The sequence below is a fragment of the Balaenoptera ricei genome, chromosome 16, assembly GCF_028023285.1.
Source record: "Balaenoptera ricei isolate mBalRic1 chromosome 16, mBalRic1.hap2, whole genome shotgun sequence".
NCBI classification, from domain to species: domain Eukaryota; kingdom Metazoa; phylum Chordata; class Mammalia; order Artiodactyla; family Balaenopteridae; genus Balaenoptera; species Balaenoptera ricei.
Window position 1 is genome coordinate 34,100,942 of NC_082654.1, and position 27,360 is coordinate 34,128,301.

Genomic DNA, 27,360 nt, shown 5'->3' on the forward strand with positions numbered 1-27,360 from the left:
AGATGAAACAATGCTTCTGGAATATAATACTGAAGAGTATCTTCACAATCTCAGAGTAGAAAGCATTTCTTAATGTGAAAAATGTACTGGGAGTTCCCTGGTTGTCCAGCGGTTAGGATTCAGCGCTTTCACTGCCATGGCCCAAGGTTGGTTCAATCCCTAGTTGGGGAACTAAGATCCTGCAAGCCTTGTGGTGCAGCCAAAAAAAAAAAGAAAGAAAGAAAAATATACTAACCATAAAGGAAATATTTTTTAAAATTAATTAATTTATTTATTTTTGGCTGCATTGGGTCTTTGTTGCTGCTCGCGGGCTTTCTCTAGTTGCGGTGAGCGGGGGCTACTCTTCGTTGCGATGTGCGGGCTTCTCATTGCAGTGGCTTCTCTTGTTGTGGAGCACAGGCTCTAGGCATGCGGGCTTCAGTAGTTGTGGCTCGTGGGATCAGTGGTTGTGGCTTGCGGGCTCTAGAACGCAGGCTCAGTAGTTGTGGCGCACGGGGTTAGTTGCTCCACGGCATGTGGAATCTTCCCGGACCAGAGCTCGAACCCATGTCCCCTGCATTGGCAGGAGGATTCTTAACCACTGCGCCACCAGGGAAGTCCAATAAAGGAAATATTGATAAATTCAATAATATTAAAATTACAACCCACAAAGCACTAGTATTCAGAGCACATAAACAACTCCTGCAAATGAGTAAGAAAAACACAGAGTACCCAATAGAAAAATCCACAAAATATTTGAATAGGCATGTCATAAATTAGGAAATGTAAGTATGAAAATGTATGAAACCTCATTCGTAATCTGAAAAATGCAAATTAAAACTCCAATGAAATATTACATACTCACCATATGGGCAAAATTTAAAAATCTAACATTGCCAAATGTATGAACGGGAAGTCTCATACACTGTTGGTGGGAGTGTAAACAGTACAATCACCGTGGAAAACAATTTTGAATTACCTAGTAATTTTGAAAATATGCATATGCCCTTTGATCCAGCAATTCCAGTCACGGGTTAGACCCGAAATGCGCTCATGCACATTTGTACCAGGGAACATGTACAAGCATGTTCAGAGTAGCCCTGTTTGTAATAGCCCCAAACTCTGAATAATCCAAATGTGTATGAACAGTGGAATAATTAAGAAAATGTGGTACACTCATACAACGGAATGCCATAGAGAAATGAGAGTAAACAAAGTAGAGTTATATGGATGAATCTCACAATATAATGTTGAAAAAAAAAGAAGCCAAACACAAAAGAATTCACACTTATATTCCATGTCTATAAAGGTCATAATATGTCAAAGAATTCATACTATGTGAATATGTGTATGTATGCATGTATATACACATAGGTACAAATATATGTATATAATGTTCATAATGTATAAAATAATTCATATGATCATAATCAAGCAAATCAAACTATTTGGGGGATTAAAAACTAAAGAAAAGCACAGAAATTATTACTATAAAAATCAGGAAAATGGCTACTGATGGGGGGAAGGAGGTGGCTGTGATGGGGCATGTGAGGGACTTCTGGAGTGCTGGCAATGGTCTCTGTCTTGACCTTGACGTTTGCTCGTTAAACTGCCACATTTATGTTGTATGCATTTTTCTGTAAATATATTTCACAATGAAAAGGAGAAATAAAAACCAGCTCCAAAATACAAACATAATGTTGTCTATATTCCACTAAAATATATACTGTATTTAGTCTACATGTCCACTAAATACAATAATGTATATGACATTGGGTTTATTGGTTCTTTATATAAGCCATTGAGAAATTCACTGAGACAAAAGAATTCTTGCAGGTAAACCACACTTTTTCAATGCACTTGAAGTGTTTGCTTACAGATGGGTCTTCAGAAGCAAAAGAAAGTCCTACGTTTTTTCATTCTCAGTTTTAGCCTTTTCTTCTGAAACGCAATGAGATCCTGATGTAAACCCAACTTGCATTAATGGAAATGCTATGAAATGCCATGAGTAAGGATGAACTTCTGGTTGTGGATGTGTGGAATTTACTACGTGCTTTCTCTAGTTGCGGAGAGCGGGGGCTTCTCTTGTTGCGGAGCACGGGCTCTAGGGTGGGATCTTCCCGGACCAGGGCTCGAACCCGTGTCCCCTGCATTGGCAGGCGGATTCTTAACCACTGCGCCACCAGGGAAGCCCTCTTCTAGTGATCTTAATCACCAGGCTACACCACCTAACACACCCTCTAGGCCATAAAGACCTTTTCCTTGGCCAAACTTTAGTTAAGCTCCTGAACTTTCCCCTAGGCCCATCTGTGTATTTCCTTGTAAAATTTAGTTTTAGCGAGAACCTTGCTGAGTCAGTTTAACCAGAACTCCCCTCCCTCCATATCTGATCACTCTGTACCTTTTGGGGTGCCTCGTTCTCCACCATCATCCAGGTAATGTCTCGTCACCCTGACCTATGTTCAGTAAGAATCCTGTTAGGTCGGTTGAGCCAGAATCCCCTTTTCCCCCTGATATTTTCTTCTGGTAATTTCCCTCCACTGACCCCCAACCTGCTCTCTGGCTATAAATTCCCCCTTGTCCATGCCCTATTCAGAGTTGAGTCCAAATTCCCCCCTACACTGAAAGATTCCTCCCCTTGAATAAAGTCTTCCTTACCCACTTTAACAAGTGTCATCGAATATCTTTTTCTTTAACAAAGGAAAGGAAGACACTGCTGGGGTTTGGGTCCTGAAAGAGTGGAGAACTCCATTTTCACTAAAGACAGCTAGCAGCTTTTGATGGACCAGGAAAACTTCGGTCACCAGCTCTCACCTCGTAAGGATTTTTAAAGAAGTCCTATGGCGAATCCTTTTGTGACTGAAAAGGGTCAGCCCCCAGGACACTGATTTTGTAAACCGCGATTACCACCTCCGGATAGGGCTTGCTTGAAATAAACTCATTTATTTCTCTGCCATACAATAGGGGGCACCCTTTAACTGATTAAAAACAAATTGTTCTATAACTTGTTGCTGCGTGGGTGAGTTCCACAGCAGGAGAGAAGAAATGGCAAAAGTAAAAAAAATTTTTTTAAATGACGCAGTAAAGTTTTAAAACTCCATGAAGCTCAGCAAAGAATGGAAGGGGTAACAGAAATCCAATTAATTGGATTTCACGAATTTGTTGCTCTTAGCTGCAGCGTCTTAGTGGTCTCTTGACCTGTCCACATTTATTAGCTCCAAATCCTTTTCAGTTTCATTTGTTGCCCATAATTATTTTTAGCTGAGGTTTTGTCCTTTTCACTCCCACATTTCCCGAATTCTTAAGTGGGTGCCTGCGGCGCTGCGGAGACTCGGGCATTTGGGTATCAGTTTACACGTAACCTTCAGTAAATACAGTAATCCGTCAGGGACCCACCCATCGCCTCTCCTCCTTCCCTCTTCGCTGGAGAAGTCTTCCCCCGCCTTCTCTCCCGGGCGGCGCGGCCGCGAGCTCCAGAGCCCGTGTCTTCTTAACTTCGTTGCTGAAATTTGCTTTCTGCCCATTGAGAGCCATGCTTCGAGTGATTGTTGAATCTGCCAGCAATATCCCTAAAACGAAATTTGGGAAACCGGATCCTATTGTTTCTGTTATTTTTAAGGGTAAGGACAAGTTTTCTTCTTTTTCTCCAGTCCTGTTTTGGAATGTTAGTTTCTTGGGTCTCATTCTTTGAAAGTCTGCGAATGATCAAATCCTCTGCGGCTTTAGCTGGAGTTTGTTACCTGTTCAGGTCAGGGGAGAGGATGGATTTCTGTGGAAGGCATTTTCCCCATGGCTTTGAGACCCATTGAATGACCTGATGTTTTAACTCTAATAATGTGATTTCTATAAGCCCCTGGAGGGAAAGATGTACCAAATTTCAAGTATCAAAAAGGTCTGTGTTGGTTCAGATTAAGAGTTTCAGCAGTCTTGTATGCAGTTTTTATTTCCTCTGCCTGTGAGAAATGGGTAAAGGAGGAAAAAGCACAATTAGGTTGTTCCAGGTATCATTACTCTGTAAAACAGACCCCTGCTGCTTTTATTGTCACTGGGCTTCTGGGAGGTGGATTAAAGTTATTATTTTGGCTTGTTTTCATGTTAATTTGTGCCTTTTTGTAATTGTTCTTCATCTATCCAAAGTTGGGGTGTTTTGTTTTTTTGTCTGTTCGTTGCTGTTCCATAGCTTTTAAATTGCTTTAAATGAACTTGGAACAATGCAAGTCTGAAGTTCTGGGCATCTAGTTTGGACTTGCTCAATGACCTTGGGCATGTGACGACATTTCTCTGGATGTCAGTTTTCTTTTGTGCAAAACAGGTGAGGGGGGTTTAGACTAGACCATCTTTACAAGGCTTATTGTAATTCCAACAGGTTATTTTTCCTGACATATGATTGCAGTGGAGGGGGACAGGAGTGGTTGGAGTGATGGCACACTCCCAGCCATTGTAGGTGATTCTAGTTTTGGCTGGAGTGGCGTGGCTAAAGCTGAATTTAGGAGCTTTATCATTTTCTGTTTGTCCAAGGTCATTGGTAAGATTGCCAGTTCGCTCCCTGGCAGGAGGAATGAGAGGGAGTGAGAGGGGAGGGCAGAAAAAGTGGCAGCCTTGATGGGTATGTGGTTCCTGACCACGCCTCAGCGCATTCTCTCTTCCTCCAGGAACCTGACTACTTCTCCCTTATGGTTTCTGAGTAATCTGTGCCTTTCTCTTTTCTTTTGTCCATTTTATCTCTGTTTCTTTCCTTAAACCTCTCCCTCTGAGATGAGCAGGAAAATGCCAGAAATGAAACCCAAAGCTGCCAAATGATTGTTTAGTTAAAAAAAAAAAAAAAAAAAAGATCTGGGGGACAAAAGTTGGATTCTTAAGGGACAATGTAGTTTGAGAATCTGGTTAGTGAATATCATGTAGTCATGTTTTTTTGTTTTTTTTAAAAATTTATTTATTTATTTATTTTATTTTTTATGTAGTCATGTTATATCAGAGTTCATTTGCATGTATTCTTTTAAAAAATATTTTTCTCTTTTTAATTTTAGTTTTAAATGTATTTTTTATTGCAGTAACATTGGTTTATAGCATTTCATAAGTTGCACGTGTACAACATTCTATTTCTACTTCTGTGTACACTACAGCATGCTCACCACCAAAAATTTAGTTTCCATTCTTCACCACACAGTTGATCCCCTTTACACATTTTGCCTTCCTCCCCATTCTTTCCCGTCTGGTAACCACTACTCTGTTCTCTGTATCTACAGGTTTGTTTTTGTTTCGTTTTGGTTTGTTCATTTGTTTTTTGTTTGTTTGTTCTTTATATTCCACATATGAGAGAAATCATATGGCATTTGTCTTTCTCTATCTGACTTATTTCATTTAGCATAATACCCTCAAGGTCTATCCATGTTGTCGCAATGGCAGGATTTCACGTTTTTTTGTTTCGGAGTAGTATTCCCATTGCATATATATACCATATCTTCTTTATCCATTCATCCATTGATGGGCACTTAGGTTATTTCCGTATCTTGGCTATTGTAAATAATGCTGCAATGAACATAGGGGTGCACATATCTTTTCAAATTAGTGTTTTTGTGTTCTTTAGATAAATGCCAGAAGTTGGATAGCTGAATCATATGGTAGTTCTATTCTTAATTTTTTGAGGAATCTCTATACTGTTTTTCATAGTGGCTGCACTTATTCACATCCCCACCAACAATGTATGAGGGTTCCCTTTTCTTTACATCCTCACCAACACTTGTTATTTCTTGCCTTTTTGATAATAGCCATTCTGACAGGTGTGAGGTGATATCTCACTGTGGTTTTATAATTTTTTTTTTCTTGAAGCAGCTACATAATAGAGACATAACATGAAAAGTTTGTTTCCTTCACCATTGACATGTAAAGACATGTAAAAATATGTTGGGTTCAGTCTGGTGATGTCATGGGGCAAGTCATATAGGTTATAATGGAATTAAAATTTAACACTATATTGAAATCTGACTTGTTATTTGTCTGGAGTGTATATGCATTGGTCAAACTTTTAAATGACTAAAAGTATGTCTGCCTTAGCTATGGACATAAACACTCAACTGAAAGTGAAAAACTTCAGTTAAGGTGGGCAAATATAGGCTATCTAAACCATTACTTTTGCTAGGTTATTTAACTTCAGTCTGTTTTCCAGTCTCCTTTCGTAGTATCAGTTGAGCAGTAAAGTCATTCATTCATTCATTCATCTGATAAGCAACCCAATGGAAGAAACAACTCAACTTAGAGTAGGAACATCTGAACTCTGGCTAATATTGACAAAATAGCCGATGACCCAGATTTAATCACCCACGTCTCAAATTTCTCAGCTGTGGAATCATGGGAACTGATCTTGAGATTTCTTCCAGCTTTAAGGTTTTATAATTTTACAGTTCCATGTACTGAATAACTGCTCTCAGCAAGGTATGGAAGGCATTGCCTTAGGCACTAAAGCAGTTATAGTAATGAATATGGCATTTTTCTTGCTTTCAATCTATTCCAATGGTTTAAAACACTGGTGATGGCAAACCCTTTCCAGGAGTGCCTTCCAACTTTGAGCACTGGGTAAGATTAAGTAACATTGTTCTCTTTTTTTTCTTTTATTGTTTTTTTATTTTTGGCTGCATTGTGTCTTTGTTGCTGCATGCGGGCTTTTCTCTAGTTGTGGTGAGAGGGGGCTACTCTTCATTGCGTTGCGCGGTCTTCTCACTGTAGTGGCTTCTCTTTGTTGTGGAGCACGGGCTCTAGGCACACAGGCGTCAGTAGTTGTGGCTCGCGGGCTCTAGAGTGCAGACTCAGTAGTTGTGGCGCACGGGCTTAGTTGCTCCGTGGCATGTGGGGTCTTCCCAGACCAGGGCTCAAACCCGTGTCCCCTGCATTGGCAGGCGGATTCTTAACCACTGCTCCACCAGGGAATTCGCTAACATTAAGTTCTGACGGAACTGAGGATATTGATACCACCATATATCCATCAGTGGGAATGGAGCAAAGCCGGATGCACTTCACGGGGTGGCGTGGGGGAGAGTGGGGAGAGTAGGATGTAAAAAGCCCTAACAGAGGATCAAGGTAGCACCGAAGAAAGCCCCTGAGTTTACTGAAATGTGTACACTTTTGCCTCTTGAGTACAAAAAACAGCAAGGTCAGGCAGTAAGCAACACTTCTCAAGCTGTAGGATGGTGGGAAGAATGGCCAAGCGATGGGAGTGTTAATGGTGATACCTGTATAGACAGTGAGGCCCCCTGTTAGACTGTAGTTGGGAATGTGCTGTACTGACAACCAACTGGTGTAGAGTTGACCTCAGTCTCTCGTGTGCAGTCCCCTTCTGAGACTGAACTTCTTAGGACCTAGTATGAACCAGGAGGATTTGGGGGTTACTGAAGTCCCTGTGGTGTGGATGTCATAGATACTTAGCAGTGCAGAAGGAGATTATGGAAACCACAAAACCCACTTGATTTTTCACGTTCTTTGGGTTCACCAGGTTCCGAGAGCCGGCTCTGAATCTTAAGATCAGAGTGCCTGCCAGCCAGAGGTGGCCATTTTCCCTTGAGTTTCACGCAGACAGCCAGGTTGTGAGACTGAATCTAGCTGAGATTAGATTAGACAGACTTCTGAGGCCTCTATCAACGTGAAGACTTTGTTTTTTGTTTGTTTTGTTTTGTTTTAATTAATTAATTAATTAATTTTTGGCTGCGTTGGGTCTTCGTTGCTGTGTGCGGGCTTTCTCTACTTGCGGAGAGCGGGGCCTACTCTTCGTTGTGGTGCGTGGGCTTCTCATTGCGATGGCTTCTCTTGTTGCGGAGCACGGGCTCTAGGCATGTGGGCTTCACTAGTTGTGGCACTGATGTTGAATATACCTTTTAAAGGTTGACCCTAGAAACAATGCCCTGGCAAGAGATTTGAGACATCTTAGTGCAATAAAGTCATTGATTCTTGGTCCTGAAAGCCACCATCAGAAGTCCGCCATGCTCCCTTCTTTCAGGAAGAATTACGCTTAATATTCTCTCAGGTGCTTTGTGGATGAGGCTTGGCAAAGGGCCACTTCACACATTTCTAACGCTGAGTGCCTAACACCTGCTACCCAGGGGCAAATCGGTGTCGTGCTACTTTTTGCTTTCTTGATCCTGGCAAGAAAAATGTGAAGCTGCCAGTTTTATGTTGAAAATTCATACATGAAGCGTTCAGTGGTCTGTAAGGCATAATGCATCTGCTGTGATATGGCAGCGGTGACCTTACCTACTTTGTAATTTCTATTGAACAGCTGTTCTGTTGAATAGGGGTGTGCTTTGAGTGGGTCTGAGCAGAGTTTTCACTCAGAAACAGCTGCTTAGACATCTGACACCTTAAGCCTTATCAGCTAACTTGGCCTTAGGCATTAGGATACAAAGCCTATTGAGCCCTGGGCTTTGGAGTCAGGGAGCCCTAGGAACGAGGATCCCAATTCTCACCTCTTACTTCCTAAGTGCTCATGAGCTAATGAATTAAAACCTTCAGCTTCAGAGTTCTTAATAACACCTCTTACCTTGCAGGGGTGTTTGAGGATTAAATGAATACACATGTGAAATTGCACACGGGAATTCCTAAACTTCCTTCCCTATTTGATAACGTTTACTTTTATGGAGCCCTAAATTGTGCCAGACAGTATATCAGAAATCAAGTCTAGAAAAATATGTATAACATGGTTTGGTCTTCTAGGGAAGCAACTGGTTGGAACACAAGAATGAGTTACAAACCAGAATAGACATGCAAAAATTATAATGCAAAAGCAGATGGAAGAGTGAAAAGCTCCATGGACAAAGTGTCCTTGAGTTGGTCTTAAAGGATGAGTGGAAATTTGACAGAAGTAATGAAAAGAAAGACATTCTAGGTTTGGAACAGCACCAAAAAAGGCCGGGGAGCCATGGGCCTGTGGGGTGAGGTTGACAGAGTAATCTGGTGTGATTGGGATTGTGCTTTACTCGTAAATCACTGGGGGGCCACTAGGCTGCATTGTGGACAGATTAGTTCTAGTCAGGTAGACTAATTAGATGGTTTACTAGTTGAGGCAAATGCTTTCCAGGGCAGAGGGAGCTCATTCCAGGGCTAGAATGAGAAGGCAGGAGCTAATGTGAAAGATACTAAGGAAGCAGCCCAATCGAATTAAATGAATAAGAAAACCTTGCTGGTCAGGCCAGTTGGGCCATCCTTCCTCACTCTCTTCTGTAAAATAGGACATGAGGGTTAGGGTTAGGGAGTGTTTAGCCTGTGCATGCCTGCAGGGCTGGGTGGGGTGTCTCTGCCAGAGGCTGGCCTGAGGGCATTAGCTACCTGAGACTGGAGAGGGAGGCCCCGGAAGAGGTAGAAGAAAGGCACAGAAATAGAAAGTGATACCAAAGACACATTTTGCTATTCTCCCAAAAGTCAAATGGGGAGCATTTCCTCAACCAGGCTGAGCTGTGGTCTCACTCGCATAAAGTCCTTCTCTCCCAACCCAGTTGTCCCACCTGAGGGGTAAAGTGTCACGTCAGCAGTTGTTGAATTGCAAGGAACTCAGGTTTGCTCAAGTTTTTCCCCTAAAGTTAGAAAGAAATTTCCCAGAATACAATCATGGGCCTCACCTGTCGGGCAGGGAAGCCTTTGCTCTTGCTCCCCAGGGGACTGTGTGCCTCAGGCCTCCACCCTTCCCTGCACTGCATCTGTCTCCTCTCTGCACATTGGCTGCCTTAGTGGGGACTCTTACCGCTGCTCCCTTGCAGTTAGTAGCTTGCATGGGGCTCTGGGTTACCACGGAGATGACTTGGTCCTGACTCCACATCTGCTACAGCATCCGTGTCTCTTAATTGAGATGCTTGAGACCAAGACTCCAATTGGTTCAGTTTTGGTCTCACCCCTGGTCCAATCAGCTGTGACAAGGAATACAGAATCCCCGGACAGACAAGGTGGATCCTACACAAAGTAAGCTTCTGAGGGCCGAGAACATGAACCATCCAGTTTATCTCCCTCGTCTGGGGATTAGACCTGCTTCTTCCCATCTTTAAGCTGTAATCTGACCCCACCCCCGCCCCTCCTTTAAGGAGCCCCCTTTCTTTGTAATCAACACATTACGTGAAAGGGGCTGAACTTTGGACTGAGCAGAGTTTCACTCCTGACTGTATCACTAGGAGCTAAACCTTTGGGGCAACTATGTTTCTGAGCTTTTCTTTCCTTGCCTATAAAATGGGGAGAATTACACGGACCTCACAAGGGTACTCTTAAGGATCAATGGTGATAAAACACTATCACAGTGCCTGGCACGTAGTAGTTATATGGCAAATGCTCCTTTCCTCCCCCTTTTATGCCTGACTCCTTCCCCACTGCTGGGGGTACATACAGAACCCTGGGGGACACCTGAGGGGTGGCCTAGGCTTACATGAATAAATGGGATGCCCTTCCGCTGTGGCGCACAGGCAGCTTGAAGGCAGAGCCCATGTCTGATTCATCTGTGAGAGCACATGATAGCCTCTCAGCTAGGCATATAGCAGGTTCTTCTTTTTTTTTTTAATGGTGCTCTAATGTACATAGCATAAAATTTACCTCTTCAATCATTTTTAAATGTACAGTTCTACTTTCTTTCTCTCTGATTACTCTTAGGTACCTGGTATAAGTGGAATCATGCAATATTGGTCCTTTTGTGACAGGCTTATTTCACTTGGCAGAATGTCTTCAGGTTTTATCCATGTTGTGGCATGTGTCAGAATTCCCTTCCTTTTGTAAGGCTAAATAATATTCCATAGTATGTCTATGCCACATTTTGTTTATACATTCATCCACTGATGGACTTGAGTTGCTTCCACCTTTTAGCTATTGTGAATCATGCTGTGAACATGGGCGTACAAATATTGTTTGAGTCTCAGCTTTCAGTTCTTTGAGGTTTATACCTAGACGCAGAATTGCTGGATCATTTGGTAAGTCTATGTTTAATTTTTTGAGATACCACCATACTGTTTTCCATCGTGACTGCACTATTTTACATTCCCACCAGCAGTGCAAAAGGGTTCCAATTTCTCCACATCTTCACCACCACTTGTTTTTTTCTGTGGTTTTTGTTTGTTTGTTTGTTTGGGGATAATAGTCATCCTAAGGGGTATGAACGGTAGATTCTTAGCAACTCTCTGTTGACCTGGATTTTCGGCTCACATTTGCCTCATTAACTCAGAGTGAGAATCCCTGCAGTGATTCTGCAGCGTCAGTGGCCAGCAATGAAGCAGCCCTCCTGTGACCGGAAGCCTGCCTGGCAGGGGCCCAGCAGCAGGCTTGAGAGCCTGGTGGCCTCTTGACCAGTGGGGCCCTGGCCTTGTGAGGTCTGTGCAGCCACGGTTGTGCTGAGAGTCATAGCAGAGTAGAAGGCAAGTGGGAAATAGCCTTGGTTCCCTGCAGTACCAGGTCTTCTGGTTGGCCTGGGCTCTCCAGGCCAAGGCTGGAACCAGAGGTCACCCTGCTTCTCCCAGCAGCACATCCTGGGAGATCAAAGTAGCCCTAGATCAGGTGCCCTGTAGTTCTGTCCCCTAACATCCTATACTCCTTTGTGGCATCTATTGGAACATGTAGTTATGTATTTGCTGGCTTATTTGATTTCTGTGTGCCTCCTCAATCAGACTGGAAGCTTCATGAGGGCAGGGACCATGTCTCTTTCTCCAGCACCTAGCTCAGTGCCTGGCAAATAGTAGATGACCAATAAATAATGTTGAATGAATGATTCTGGCTCCTCCCTTCAGTCATTCAGTTTAGGATCTCAGAGGCCAGGGGGACCACGTAGGACCAAATGAGACCAGATCCCTGTGACCACAAACTACAAAACTGATCTTGAGTATTTAGGACTTCAGGATTTCCACATGCTGTTTGGGATCCATTAAGCTGCATCTCGAAGGAAGCTGGAAGGCAGGGGAGCCCTAGCCTACCTCTGACCTTGACATTAGGGCTTTGGTCTAATTAATGACAAGAAACCTCTCTGAATCTCAGTTTTCCTAGCTGTGAAGTGCTTATAAGGCCTACCCATGAAGATTGTAAAAGTCAAATGAGATGATGTCTTTAAGGTACGTGGACTAAAAATAGATGTTTATTCCCACCTCACCTCTTGAAGTCTGGCTTTACCCATGAGGAAACTGAGACAGAGACAGGTCAGGATTCATCTCTGGACTCTTGATTCCAGAGCCTCCCTGTGTTTTCCTGGAGGTCATCGTGGTTACAGAGAAAAAAAAAAAAAATGTGCCTAAAACAACCAAGTCAAATTATGATCCCTTCCTCCCCGCTCTGAACTGATTGAATTGTTCTGTGTGCTAGGGGCATCTGGCCCCAGTCTGAAAGAGGAAGACCTTGTACCAAGAACAAAAGAACTTTAAAAAAAGAAGAAGAAAAAACAAAACCCAGCCCTCCTGGGGTGAGTTTCCCCAGGGCATGAAAGCCTTTAGGACATGCCGTGACTCTGAAGCTCAGAGCTGACATAGCTTAGCAGTGAATCAGTTCCTGGAGAGTCAAGTGGGAGCCATTTTATTAGTGGAGACTACAACTCTTACTTATTACATGTAAAGTATTAAGATCCTAATATTTGAATGGCAAGGTGAGTTTCCACTTCCCCTTACCTTAGTTTTCTGGTTTATTACTTTTATCATCTTTTCATCCCAATAGCATAACTTATCAATTAAAAAAATAATCCCTTCCCTTATCCCTCTTTCATTATTTAAAAAAAGACAGGGAAAAAAAACCCCATTCTTTTTGCTTACCTCTCCTCATTGTTGGAATTCACTGCCTGGGCAGTCCCTGTCTCTTTCCATCCTCTTTTTTGCTGCTGTTTCTTCCTACTGCTCCTCTCAGGCATAAACTCGTTTAACAAATCTTGGTCGAGCGTGTACTTTGCCAGGCCTTGGGCTCAGCACTGCAGGCTGGATGGGAAACAAGCCAGACTTGGCCACTGCCTGCATGCAGCTTGTAGTCTAGCTGTAGATCCAGCGAGAGTTCAGTGAATGCAGAGTTAAATGAGTTTAAACTCCTGGAAAGGAGGCATAAATTTTGCAGATTATATTGATGACGAGCACTTTCTAGCTATGAAGTATTGCACTAAAGCTTCACATATATGCATTCATTTATTTCTCACCAAAAAAGTGAAGTCCCTCATTTTACAGCTGAAGAGACCACGTCTTGGGGACAGTGAGTTGCCTTGTTCAAGACCCCACACTAGGTTCCAGGTGGAGCTGGGATACACAGGCCCACCCTGAGGCTGTAACACCCACTTCTGTGTGGTGAGGCTGCATTTGACTCACCCTGGGGTAATTAGTGCACCTGGGCTCAGGGCTTAGCTCCCTAAACCTGACAATCCAGGCTCTGTTTCCCTGGCCAAATTCAGCCCTGAAGGCATCTGATCAGACCAGTGCCAGGGCCTGGGGCTGTGGTGCCTTGGAGCCAGATACCTCTGGCTTCAGGGGTCTTGTGTGGGGCTCCAGATGCCCTCCAGTTTGTCCCAGTATGCTGGACACATTATAGTGGCCTCCCATGTGTGACATGGCCTGAGGAAGGAGCTTCTTCCCAGGGCACTTACAGGGCAGAAAGCTCTTTCCTGGGCTTGATTGTGTTTGTTCTTCACAACAACTCTAGCAGGTGTCCAGGACATGTATTGTTTATACTCATTTCACAAATGAGCACCTTGGGTCTCAGAGAGGACAAGAGTGGCCAAAGCTGGGTGACCAGGAAGAGGCAAGGACTCGAACCCCAGACCAAGACTCTTTGTCTCATGCACTTTCCCACTGCGTTGTGCGTGTCTGGCTTTCCCAGTGCTTGGCATCTCTCTTGCATTAAGTCTACCCTCCATCCTCTCCCACTAACAAGCCGCCATCCACAGACACTCCCGATCTCCAGTTCTCCCTCATACCTGCAGCAACTGACCAGCCCAGCTCAGCTCAAGAGCCCCGAGGCCAAAGCTCTTCTCAGCATAGGAAGGAGGGCTGAGTGCAGTGGATCTCAAAACTGCTGGGAATGGCAAAAATCCCGTTAAAAGAGACGATTAATTATGGGATACCAAGATCTGAGGCTGAGAGTCATAATTCAGCTAAGATTGTTGCCTAGGAGGGTTAGGATGGAGTTATCAAGCTTTTGACTCAGTGCTTTGTGCTTATTTTCAAAGTTCTTTTCTGTGACTATTTTCTCTTGATACGATCTCTTGGAGTCAGGGAGGGCAGAGGAACTGGATCCTCTTCATGTTGTCTGATGGAGGCCGTTTATGATTCTGATGTGAGTCCTACACAGAGGCATGTCCCTTGTGTCCTGGCACTTTCACGCTCTCTCCTTTGATCCTCAATGCAACCCTACGAGGTGACCTTTTTCATCCCCTTTTCCAGAACAGTGAGGCCTTGAGGGGCCCTCTTGAAACAATAGGAGGTCATCTCCTCAAGCAGGGTCTGAAGTGAATCTGCAGAGCACCAGCCTTAATTCAGTCTCTAGCCAATTATGTCTCAGAAACATGTTAGCCAGAGTCACCAGAGGTTGAGTCTTAGGAGCCAGAACACCTGCATCGAGATTCTGGCTTTGTTTCTTACTAGCAGGTGAGCCTGGACAAACTACTTAATTTTATTGTGCTATTGGGCTTAAATAAGGATAATAATAGCAACAGCTAACATACGAAGCCCTTTGAAGAGTGCCTGGCGTGAGCCCCAAATTTGGTACCTATTACTCCTGGGCATTAGGTTGCCATGTTTATTAATGATGAAATCTAGGTATGGAGAGTTGGAGTCAGTGCCCAAGGTCACCCAGCTGGTAAGTGGTGAGAATGTAGCAGGTTGCCCGGCACCCTCAGCCTGAGGTGCTGGTGAAGAGCACAGGTTTGGAAATGAGGCAGGCATGGGGCTGAAGCTCAGCTCTGCCAATTAGTAGCTCTGTGATCTTGGGCAAGTCAGTTAACATCCCTGAACCTCAGTTTCCTCATCTGCAAAATGGGGATATTAGTACCTCCCTGTCGGGCTGCACCCTGCAGGCCTACAAGGACTGTGCTTGCCCAGCTTCAAGACCAAAGAAAGAGCCTGGAGTCAGCAACAGGGACATCAGTGGTTTAATGGAGTGGGGAGCTTACACGTCTGAAGCAAGATCCTAGAGCGACACCCCACCATGTGTGGTGGATGGTGGGCAGGACATGGTGGCAGTCTTCACTGGGGGCGGGGGGCAGGGCGGGGAGATTACCAATTATAGGGGAACTGACATCAGGTGGGCTCATTAGTTACCACCAGGCCAGCCAGCAGAAGGGCACGCCCCTCCCGGCCCCTTTGATATGGATAATCACCAGCTGGGGCCTGGGGCAAGTACTAGGAAGGTGAGTCAGGTGAGTAAGATACAGGAGAAGCAGGCACTGGTCGGGCAGGGGATGTACAGAGAACAGGAGGACAGCCATCTTGAGTGGCCTGACCGTATATACTCCACCCCTACATACCCTGTATAACCCTTACAATCTTGGTCCGCCTCTCTTCCGAGATATCCCTGGGATCAGGTATGTAGAGGGGCACTGCCACCAGATACCACAGGTACAATACAAACAGGCCACCCCTGGTTTTCACAAACCCAGAGCCACCCCCAAGTGTGTGGTCAGGCCACTCAAGATGGCTGTTCTCTTGCTCTCTGTACATCCCCTGCCGGACCAATGCCTGCTTCTCCTGTATCTTACTCACCTGACTCACCTTCCTAGGTACTTGCCCCAGGCCCCAGCTGGTGACTGTTCTTATCAAAGGGGCCGTGAGGGACGTGCCCCTCTGCTGGTTTCCCTGGTAACTAATGAGCCCACCTGATGTCAATTCCCTATAACTGGTAATCTCTCCTCCACCACACGGGACTCCCTCCCCGGGAGTGAAGAGTGCTGCCGCGTCCTGCCCATCGTTCGCTGCACATGGTGGGGTGTCGCTCCAGGACCTTGCTTCAGACGTGTAAGCTCCCCCACTCCGTTAAACCACTGATGTCTCTGTTGCTGACTCCGGGCTCTTTCTTTGGTCTTGAAGCTGGGCAAGCACGGGCCTCGTAGGCCTGCGGGGTGCAGCCCAACACTCCCGCGTAAGGATTCGACGTGAATGTGTTTAAAGTGTCTGGCACAGAGTGGATGCTCGTATTCAGTTCTCCACCGAGAGAGCCGATCCAGGTGCCTGGCCCACTTGGGCTCCCTTCACCCGCAGCCCAGGCAGTTGGCAGGGCTGGAACGTGACCGCACCCCAGGGTCAGCTTTTAGGAAGTAGATGCTGTATGGGTTGTTCAGATTGACTGGGCTTCACCGCAGCGCCCCTGAGGATTTGGTTTTGATTCAAGAGTGTGTGTGCCTGAAGGGGGCGGCTCCAGAGGCCACTGGGGCACTGGGAACAGAAAGCTGAGCAGTAACCCAGCCTGCCTTTTCGTCTGGGCGTTCCTTTAATCAGCAACGTCAGTGACTGTTTCAGAAGTTTACAAAACAGCCTCGCTTTGTATCACAGTTGCCGTTTGGCCTAAATGCCTTTCTCCCAGAACCGGTTTGGCAACATCTCCTGGAGCATTAGTGCAGCCGGTTGGGAAGCAAATAGAGATACTCCTTCAGCCAGGTTGACCTGGATGGGCCACCTGTCTTCGTGCTCCCCCGAGTCTCTCTAACACCTGAGGGCGGAGTAGTCTCCTGCTAGCCCTTCCTGGAGCCGTCCCTGCCTCCCGGTTCTTGTGGACGTTCTTCCAGACGCTGGTGGCTGCCAGGCTCACTGCCAGGGAGGAGCAGGCACTACCCACATGCCAGCTGCGTCTGGCGAGCGTCAGAGGCCTGGATTGGGGCCACGTGGCAGACTTGCTCCACCAGGGCTGTGCCCAGGCCCCTGGGCACTTCCTTTAGTCACTGGGGCCCTGCCCTCCAGAGAGGGCTCCACAGCCTGGGAAACCTCCTGGAGTCCACAATGGGTGCTGCTCAGGTGCCGTAAGAGGAAATAATACTGATGTACTAGCTCCTGCTGGTTTAGTGCTTACGATGTGCTGGGCCCTGTGCTGAGCACTTTGTATTCATTTTCTTAATCATTAAAGCAACTTTAGTCATAATACTTATATGAGCTTATCAAGTCCATTTCATTCAAATCATGGAGAAATGACTCGGGGGTGGGGGGGGGATAACAATGTTAATAATGCAGTTCCAGCCTTTAAGGAGTCACTCTCTGGTCTTAATCCTCCAATTTTGGAAATTGCTCTGTGTCTGTATCTTCTAGAGTTTGAATCCTTGCTCTACCACTCACTTGCTGTGTGACTTCTGATAAGTTGCTTACCCTCTCTGTGTCTTGGTTTCTTCCTCTGTAACTGGAGATGATCATAATAGGACTTACCTCTTAGGGTTGGTGTGAAGATTAAATGAGACAGTCATGGGAGGCGCTGGGAACAGTGACTAGGTCAGAGCAGTTAATAACTGTTAGCCATGTGTGGAAGGGCTTCAGGGGGCTCTGAAATTTTAAGCCAAATAGTGGATGCCTTTGTGTATGTCTGTGAATGTTTCTCAAAACAAAGGGGGCATAATCCAGGACCCAGAGAAGATGCAGAAGTATTTCTGAATGGGAGGTCAAGTTTAGATGCATGGCTGATCTACCTTGCGTACCAAAGAGCTGAGTTACTTAAGAAAGCTTTGTAAGTAGCACCCCCATTTCTCCTGGGGCCATCTCAGTAAGACGCAGCCATCTAACCAGTCAGGACTTGGGGGCACTTCATATTGGACCTGGAGGAAAACTTAGAGATCATCTAGTCTAAATTCACCAGTTCACACAAGAGGGGCTCTGAGCTTGGTGGTTGAGCCTTATGTCTCCCTGAGGTAACAGCTCAGAGAAATGGAGAGTTCCCTGATTTGAAAGCCCAATGAGAAGAGCTGGACCAATACCTGTCTTCTCCTTGCAGGATTGTTAGGATCAGTGAGACGGTGTGTATGTATTTGGAAGTATGTAAAATGTGTTACCGTCGTAGATGTTATTGCTTCCATGGGCACCTGGTATTACCAGTTGGTTCCGTTTCTCTGGAACCAATAGTATATATGTACATATAAAAGGAGAGAGACAGAGACAGCGAGAGAGGGACAGAGACAGAGAGGGGGAGAGGGCTCATGCAATTGTAGGGGCTGGCAAGACTGAAATTTCTGGGGCAGGTATATGGTCAGGCCACTCAAGATGGCTGTTCTCTTGTTCTCTGCTCGACCAGTGCCTGCTTTACCTGTATCTTACTCACCTGACTCACTTTCCTACTTACTTGCCCCAGGCCCCAGCTGGTGATTGTTCTTATCAAAGGGGCCGTGAGGGACGTGCCCCTCTGCTGGTTTCCCTGGTAACTAATGAGCGCATCTGACATCAATTCCCCTATAAGTGGTAGCCTCCCCTTCTTCCCGGGACTGAAGACTGCCACCACATCCTGCCTGCCGTCTGCAGCACATGGTGGGGTGTCCCTCCAGGACCCTGCTTCAGACGTGTAAGCTCCCCGCCGCCATTAAACCGTTGATGTCTCTGTTGCTGACTCTGGGCTCTTTCCTTGGTTTTGAAGCTGGGTAAGCACAGGCCTTGTAGGCCTGCGGGGTGCAGCCCAACAGCAGACGAGTAGGCTGGAAATTCAGGTAAGAGTTGATGTAGTCTTGAGACTGAAATCTAAAGGGCAGGCAAGCAGGCTGGAAACTTGGGCAGGATCTTCTGATACAGTCTTGAGGCAGAATTCTTTCTTCTCTAGGAAACCTCAGTTTTTCCTCTTAAGGCCTTCAGCTGTTTGCTTGAGGCCCACCCACCTTAAAGAGAGTAATCTGCTTTACTTAAAGACAGTTGATTGCAAGGGTTAATCACATCTATAAAATACCTTCGCAGCAACATCTAGACTAGTGTTGGACCAAACAACTGGCACCATAGACTAGCCAAGTTGACATACGATTAACAATCACCCTGGTCCTCTCAGCACGGATGTACCAATCCGGTCTTAGGAGTCATGGTGTCTCTCTTGCCATTTCAATAAGAGTTCACACTGTAGGTGAATAGCAAAGGAAATGGTTCCGTGCAAGAGGGCATGGTGGCTTGGCAAGGAGTGCTTGTTCAGTTCTTGGGAAATGTTATTGGGAGGTTGGCATGGGAGTTAATTACTGCAATGGTGACCTTCACAGAACTGAGAGGGAAGCAAGTGTAGCTAATCAAAAAACAGGAAATGTCTCAAAGAATGCCTTGAATCATGGTCCAGAGTGTATTCTGCATTTGAATCAATTGTTATGTTCTGGGTTGAAAGTATTTAATTCCTTACCGTAGGCAGAAACAGTTCTCTTCATAACATTAGAGGTGGGAACAGGGGGAGGTAGGGGATGTGGAGAAGGGGAAAGAGTTTCCTGTAATTTAATCTGATGTTTAGTGCCTGCAACTGAGGCCTTTTTAAAAAAAAGATGTGGAATAATTGAATAAATGTGTGACGTTGTGGCTGCTGATAAGACAGGAATTTATGTACTTTTTTTGGCTGACATGTGAGAAAAGGCAATAAAATGTAATGTGTGCACATTTTTTAAAAATTAATTAATTTATTTTTGGCTGCGTTGGGTCTTCCTTGCTGCACGCGGGCTTTCTCTAGTTGCGTTGAGCAGGGGCTACTCTTTGTTGCGGTGCGCGGGCTTCTCATTGTGGTGGCTTCTCTTGGGGACCACGGGCTCTAGGCGTGCGGGCTTCAGTAGTTGTGGCACACGGGCTCAGTAGTTGTGGTGCACAGGCTTAGTTGCTCCGTGGCACCTGGGGTCTTCCCGGACCAGGGCTCGAACCCCCATCCCCTTCATTGGCAGGTGGATTCTTAACCACTGTGCCACCAGGGAAGCCTTGATGTGTACACATTTTGATTAAAAAATCAGAGCCTCCTTCTTGGAAGGGGTTGGGCTGGGTTTCTCCAGAAAGGTAGGAGCTAATGCCAACTTCTTAATTTTTCCTTATTAACTAGAGAGATAGGAGGGTAGAGTCAGACTAGTCCTGAGTTAGAGGTTTTCTTCCTAGCTCCGTGATCTTGGGCAAGTTATCTCACCATTCTGGGATTGCTTTGCCCACTTGCAAATTGGGGATAATAACAGTGCCTACTTTGCAAGCTTGCTAGAAGGATTAAATGAAATGATGTATGTGGAGGATTTAGCACATGCCTGGCTGGGAGGGTGCGCCCCTATAGGGCAGCGCCATTAGCATCAGCATTATGCACAAGTACTGGGTGGGGCATGAAGTTCCACGTGCATAGTCCCACCCCATCTGTGGTCTATCAGTGGCATCTGCTGGGACTCAACCCCTCTGCTTTGTTCTCAACACACAACTGAATCATGTGTTCAGGAACATGTCTTGGAAGATTTGTTGAGCAATTTGGTGTTTTTCGTTGGATGATGAATTCTTGAAGTTATAAAGTCCAGTTTCTAACATCCTCCTTCCTAAGTGGCGTGTATCAGCCAAGTGAAGCTTTGCCTGGCATTCGGGGCTTCGTCGTGTGACCATAACCTTCCCACACAGCCTGGTTGCCTTGACTTCCTTACACATACTGTGGTTCCAGCCCATTGGGCTGTGCAGTGTCCCCAGACATAACCTGTTGTCTCTTCGTCCATGGCTGACCCACCATGCTGTTGCCTTCATCTAGAGTGACCTTTTCTTCCCAACGCCACGTTTTCAGTTCCTTCTATCCCCTGCTCAGCCTCTGCTTCCTCTGTGAGGCCTCTGGTTCCCACAGCCTGAAGTCACCTCCCCTTCCTCTGAATTTGCATTTTCATCTGTACCCCTCTGAAGCCTTCTTTCCATATCAGTTACCTGTGGCCATATCTACCTCCTCGAGAGCGGGACCCCACAGTGACCGTTTCGGTGCTTGGCAACTGATATTTCAGAAATATTTGTTGGATGGAGGAATCAGGAAGTTGATTAATGTCGTGGAAGAACTCACTTAGCGGATCATTTCCGTGGGCTGAGCTACCAGGTCCCTTGGCCTGACCTGGCCAGTTATCACTCTCATTATTCCCCCTCTTATGATAGGGAACTCCAAGATAAGAATAAAGCAAGAAAGAGCATGATGGGGCTTTTTGTACTTGGTGAAAACATGCAGAAAGATTTGTTTGGTTCCTCTATTCAATAGCCCATAAACTACATTGATGGAACATTTTGAGACCAGGGACTATCTTACACTCTTTTGTTTCTCCAGTTACTAGAACATAGTAAGTGCTTAATAAATGTTTGAGAATGAATGAACAAGTGACCTTTTCCACACTCTTCAGCTGCTGACTCTGGAACCATCTCCACTGGGGGAGGAGGGTCAGTGGTACCAAGCTCAGCATCAAGATAGCCTTGCAGCTGTGCCTTCCCACACTCTGATTCCCAGGTCAGTAACCAGGCTTGGGACTCAATTCAAGTGGGCAAGTGCTGACTCTTTGGCAGCTTCCCTAGAACCCTTATTCCTGCCTTAGCTCCCTGCCTAGAATCTTAGGGACTTAGAGGAGACTGGAATTTTGCTTCAAAACCTTGCTCCCAGTTCTAAGCCTTGTATCCAATTTCTATAAATTATTTGCTGCCTTCTCCTTGCTTTACCTACTTGCTGGGACCTCATACAGTTGCCCATCTTCTCTCTTGAATGCCTGCCATGATCTCAGGGTCCAGATTCACTCCTTCCTGACTCAGTTCTCCACCCTATTCTCCCACTTCCCCCACCCCAAGCCCTGGTTATGGCAGCAAGGGTGGTGGTGAGCTGCAGGGACATTAATGGTGCCCTTTCATGCTTGTCAAAGGCAGGAATTCCTAACCTTTGTCAAGGTCCCTAACTCATTTGAATCTGATGACAGCAATAAACTCTCTCTCCAGAAGAACTCCCAGATGTAATATTTTATGTATTGGAGCATGCAGTCTTAGACACTTTCAGGATACCTTGAAACCTGACCTTGGACTTTTCCTATGGCCACTGCCCAGGATGCCAAGACCATCACACACATCGTATCTATGCATCTTCTTCTTCTTTTTTTTTTAATAAACTTATTTATTTATTTTTATTTATTTTTGGCTGCGTTGGGTCTTGGTTGCTGCGCGCGGGCTTTCTCTAGTTGCGGCGAGCCGGGGCTACTCTTTGTTGCGGCGCACAGGCTTCTCATTGAGGTGGCTTCTCGTCGCGGAGCACAGGCTCTAGGTGCGCGGGCTTCAGTAGTTGTGGCATGTGGGCTCGGTAGTTGTGGCACACGGGCTTAGTTGCTCCACGGCATGTGGGATCTTCCCGGACCAGGGCTCGAACCCGTGTCCCCTGCACTGGCAGGCAGATTCTTAACCACTGTGCCACCAGGGAAGTCCCTATGCTTCTTCTTTATTCAACGTTTCTGACAGCTTCAAGTGAGGCATTGGTGTGGTAGCAAACACACACTCAGGTTTTGGAGCCAGGGAGACGTAGGTACAGATTCTGGCTCTGTTTCCTTATCAGCTGTGTGATCTTGGACAAGTTAACCAGCTTTTCTCAGTTAACCACCTTGTCTATAAAATGAGGATGAGAATGTTTACCTTGAAGGTTTATTGTAAGGATTTAAGAGTCACCGCAGTAGAATGCACAGCCTGGCACCTATAGATCGTTATTTAGAGGGAGCAGCTACCATTGTGGATAGAAACCATTTTGACCAGTTCCATCGATTTCAACATCCTTTGCAGGGCTTCTCTTTTTCTCCCACACTTTCTGGTACTGTACCAGAGAGGAAGATTGAGAGGTTTCTGTCAGACGAGGGGAAGAGTGAGCGGGGTCAATATGGAAGTGTGAGAGGGGAAATCAGGACCACTTCTAGGTGACATCAGAATCTGATCCAGTGAGGGGCTCTGGAGGCTGCATAGAAAGACCACAGTCAGAGTCAGGATAGGTCCAGGCATGAGCTGATGAGTCAAGTCCTGCCGAAGTTTAGAAAGGGAAGCCAGTTGGGCGATGGGAGCCCACTCAAGTGGAGGAGTTAATGCTTAGCGGAGTGAGGGTGGTGACTCATAGCTTTGCTATGCTGAGGTCGTGGAAGAATGAGGTGGCTAGTCCCACAGCTGGCCGTGTGCTGGGAGCCTTAGCAACGTGACATTCAGCTGAACAAAACCCACTACCTTCTCCATTCCACAGCAGTAGAGGGGAAGCTGAGGAGTGGTTCAAAGCTTGGCCACCAACGTGAGACTGCCTGGGTCCAAAACCTAGCTCTGCACCACTTACTAACTCGGTGACTTTGAATTCGTTACTTGACTTCTCAGTTTCCTTAGCTGTGAAAGGGGGATGAAAATAATTATACATACCTCCTAGGGTTTGAAGGAGATTAGGTGATGTGAGATAATAGAAAAAATATATGTTGGTCTGTGTCTTCCCCCCAACCCCATGCCCTCGCTCATTTTTCCTGGCACAGAGCTCCTAAAAGCCTTGTAACTTCCTAAGGGATAAGAGTACTAGGAGTATCTTTTGTTCTATTGAAGCCACTCCGGATGGGCTCCTGGATGGGGGCTGGTCACCAGAAAGACGAAGCCATGATTAGAAGCTGGGGATTTTCAGCCCCAGCTCCACTTCTCTAGAGTGGGGAGAAGGGCTGGAAATGGAGTTAATAATTGATCATGCCTACGTGATGAAGCCTCCATAAAAATCCCAAAAGTATGGGGTTCAGAGACCTTCCAGGTGGGTGAACACATCCATGTACCAGGAGGGCAATGCACCCCCAACTCCATGGTGACAGAAGCTCCTGTGCTTGGGACCCTCTCAGACCTCACCCCATGTATCTCTTCAGCTGGCTGTTCATCTATATCGTTTATCAATCCTATAATAAACTGGTAAATGTAAGTAACTGTTTTCCTAAGTTCTGTGAGCTGCTCTAGCAAATTAATTGGATCCAAGGATGAGGTCATAGGAACCTCAGATTTATCGCCAATTGGTTAGAAGCCCAGGTGACAACCTAGACTTGCTGTTGGTGTCTGGGGCTGGGGGCAGTCTTGTGGGACCGAGTCCTTAAGCCCTGGGATCTGATGCTAACTCCAGGTAGACAGTGTCAGGATTGAGTTAAATTCTAGAACACCCAGCTGATGTTGCAGAAGATTGCTTGGTTGGGGGAACACGCCCCGCCCAATACATCTGGTGTCAGAGTGTTATGAGTGTTCTGTGTGATGGTAGAAGAGACCCACAGGAAGAAAAACTTTTTTTTCCCCTGAAAACAGGTGAGCTAAGGTTTACAAAGCCTTTTGTACTGAAACTTAGCTTTCATTTTGTTAAGTGTCTGGGGACTCAGGGACTCAGTAGAAGTCCCTGCTCTTTGGACTTTGCTCCAAGGAAGCTTTAGGCACTAGCTAGATAAACATTTACTCATCTGGGCAGGTGTGCTGTCCAGTCTCAGATGCAGAGAAAGAAGACCTTGTGTCCTCAGAAACAGTGAGCCAGGAGTAAAGGAAAGGCCCAATTCTCTGCCGGTCCTAGAAAGTGTTCATCTACGAATTACCTTGTATTAGGGCTGTGAGAGGGAATCCAGCATAATCTTTAAGCTGTGTTGGGGTCTTATCACATGTAAAGGCAGCTTGGACTTCAGAGCTGAAATTCCAGGTTTCTATCAGGGCACCACTGCTGCATATGAGGTCAGACACATTCCTCAACGCCTTTGAGTCTCAGTATCCTCATTTATAAAATGGGATGCCTGTGGGTCAAAGGTTACCTTCATTGGCTTCTTTCTGCCACAAGCTGGGGAGATGCACAGGCCCTGCGTGACTTTGGTCTGCAGGATTTGCTGAGGGAGAGACAGAGGATCACAGCATTTCTGTGATTTTGAGTCTCCCGTCCCTCAGCTCCTTGTCGGTCTGGGGATGGGAAAAATGTTTTTAGGCCAAAAATGCTGTTCAGTTTGGAAAACTGATTCAGGTAGCCCTCACCCTAGTCAGATGAAGGTAAAATGCAGGCACACCTTTTGCCCTCAGGGAAAGGGTCTTTGAATGAACAGATGAATGGTACAGGCTCTGTAAATATTTCTAATTGACTGATATCTTATTTTTAATTTGCAGATGAGAAAAAGAAAACAAAGAAAGTCGATAATGAACTCAACCCAGTGTGGAATGAGGTGACTTCGTTATTTTTCTATTTTGTTTCACTGGATAAGCTACCTCTGATTGTCCCATCTTTGGTCAGAGGTTAACTCTTCCGTTTGGAAGGAAAATCTCTGCATTTCACCCCTACCCCCTCCACCTCCCTCTGTGGCCACAGAGACAGCAGAGCAGCTTAAGGACCCTACTGCACAGTGACATCTCCTGTGCAGTAGTGGTGTGGCAAGTGGAGCCTGGATGGGTTAAGGAGTGTGGGGTTCTAGCCTGGTGCAGCCATGCGCTTGCTGTGTGACCTTGTCCAGTTATGCTGCAAATTGGGGCACATCCCTAGAGCGAAGGGTGGGATTAGATCACTGCTGGAGTCCCAGAGGGAAAGCTCTGTAACTAAAAACATATCTGCATGTGATTCATCCAGATGGTATGACATGATACTTTGTGTGTCTGGAAGAGTGTCATTGTTTTTTATGTTGATAAAAGTAATATATACTTAACATAGAAATTTTGAAAACTTCAGATTAGCTTAAAAAAATTACTTTTGGTGCTACTATCCAGAAGCAAATACTGTTAACATCTCAGAGGGGGCTTCCCTGGTGGTGCAGTGGTTGAGAGTCTGCCTGCCAATGCAGGGAACACGGGTTCGAGCCCTGGTCTGGGAAGATCCCACATGCCGCAGAGCAGCTGGGCCCGTGAGCCACAATTACTGAGCCTGCGCGTCTGGAGCCTGTGCTCCGCAACAAGAGAGGCCGAGATAGTGAGAGGCCCGCGCACCGCGATGAGGAGTGGCCTCCGCTTGCCACAACTAGAGAAAGCCCTCGCACAGAAACGAAGACCCAACACAGCCAAAAATAAATAAATTAACATCTCGGAGGTATCAACAAATATTTATTGAATGAATACATTTAATAAAATAGGATGTCTTAGAATTAGCCAATTAGTATCATACAGTGAATACAGTTTCCTATCCTATTTTTTCCTACTATTATATCCTGAACATATACACCTATCATTCCATTCAAAAATGTTTTTATTGACTATGTAATATTGTATTGAATTGATATAATTTATAGACCTCCCCCCCACTACTGACTTTATATCTATTTTATAAATTGTTTCAGTGTTTAATAGATTTACAGATATGTGAAATTTTTAATTCTTTCCACTGAGTAGGATTTTCCTATGCTGACTAATTTTTAAAAAGTTGAACATCTGCCCCATTGTTTTTCCGAAAACCAGGTCAAACCGTTCTGGATAAGTGCAGTGATAAATGTTTTTGTTATTTTGCTAAGTCACCAGGCTGTGACGGCTTCCTTCCACCAACTGCAAATCCCTTCTCCCCTTTCCCTCCCAATGAGTTTCAGTATCCCTATAAAATAAAGACTACTCGTTCTCATTGGATGAGGCCAAGACTAAAAGCTTCTTAATGCCTATCTGAAATGCCCTGCTGGTTTCATGCAGGTTGAGAGGGAATTCCACTTCTCTGCAATTTCACTGGAACCCAGAGCACAGCCAGCTGCACTGCCAGCTCCATGAGAGCCAGAGGCCTGTCTGGTTGGTCCCTGTGGAAACTGTGGGTTCCTAGCACCTCACACAGAGCTCCAAGACTAAAATAAATAAAAAGTACATGTATGTGTGCATTTAGTGATAACATGCCTCTTTATTTTTAAAATTAATTAGTTTATTTATTTATTTTTGGCTGTGTTGGGTCTTCGTTGCTGCACGTGGGCTTTCTCTAATTGTGGTGAGCAGGGGCTACTCATCCTTGCGGTGCGCAGGCTTCTCTTGTTGCGGAGCACGGGCTGTAGGCGTGTGGGCTCAGTAGTTGATGCTCTCGGGCTCTAGAGCGCAGGCTCAGTAGTTGTGGCGCACGGGCTTAGTTGCTCCGCAGCACGTGGGATTTTCCCGGACCAGGGCTTGAACCCGTGTCCCCTGCATTGGCAGGCGGATTCTTAACCACTGCGTCACCAGGGAAGTCCCAACATGCTTCTTTATATTTGAGCTCAATCCATGTGGCCGATGGCAGAGAGGTATATGGTCACATGAGTAGGCGTGTTTTCCCCAGGGCATCATCCATCTTACCCCACTTTGTTTCCAATGCATTTTTTTTCTCATAGTGCATATGTATTTATCAAGTAAACTTCCCAATTGCAGCTTTATAACTGAAACCAAACCTAAATGAAATGCCAACCCCAAACCCATTTGGATTGGTAGGTATGTTCTAATATGAGCTGTGAGACTCCTCTTCCATCCATTCCAAACCCATTACAAGCAGCATCAGATCATCATCATGCACTGCTTTATTTAATTCATTTATTACATAATCAAAGACATCAGTGGAACTAAGTTAATTTATTTTATTTTATTTTTTTTAACATTTGCC

The 27,360-nt window shown here is 45.6% G+C and overlaps 1 protein-coding gene across 2 annotated transcripts in view; it reads left to right on the forward strand.

The window, feature by feature from the left end:
* The first annotated feature begins 3,340 nt into the window (after positions 1–3,340).
* Positions 3,341–27,360, forward strand: part of MYOF (myoferlin) — a 163,956-nt gene continuing 139,936 nt past the window's right edge. Inside the window, exons 1-2 of one of the 2 annotated variants that reach the window (XM_059900706.1) lie at positions 3,341–3,599; positions 24,945–25,000. In XM_059900706.1, coding sequence (XP_059756689.1) covers positions 3,512–3,599; positions 24,945–25,000 — 144 coding nt within the window. In that variant the 5' untranslated portion in view covers positions 3,341–3,511. The remainder of the gene's footprint in view (positions 3,600–24,944; positions 25,001–27,360) is intronic. The other variant, XM_059900705.1, reaches the window with a different exon arrangement.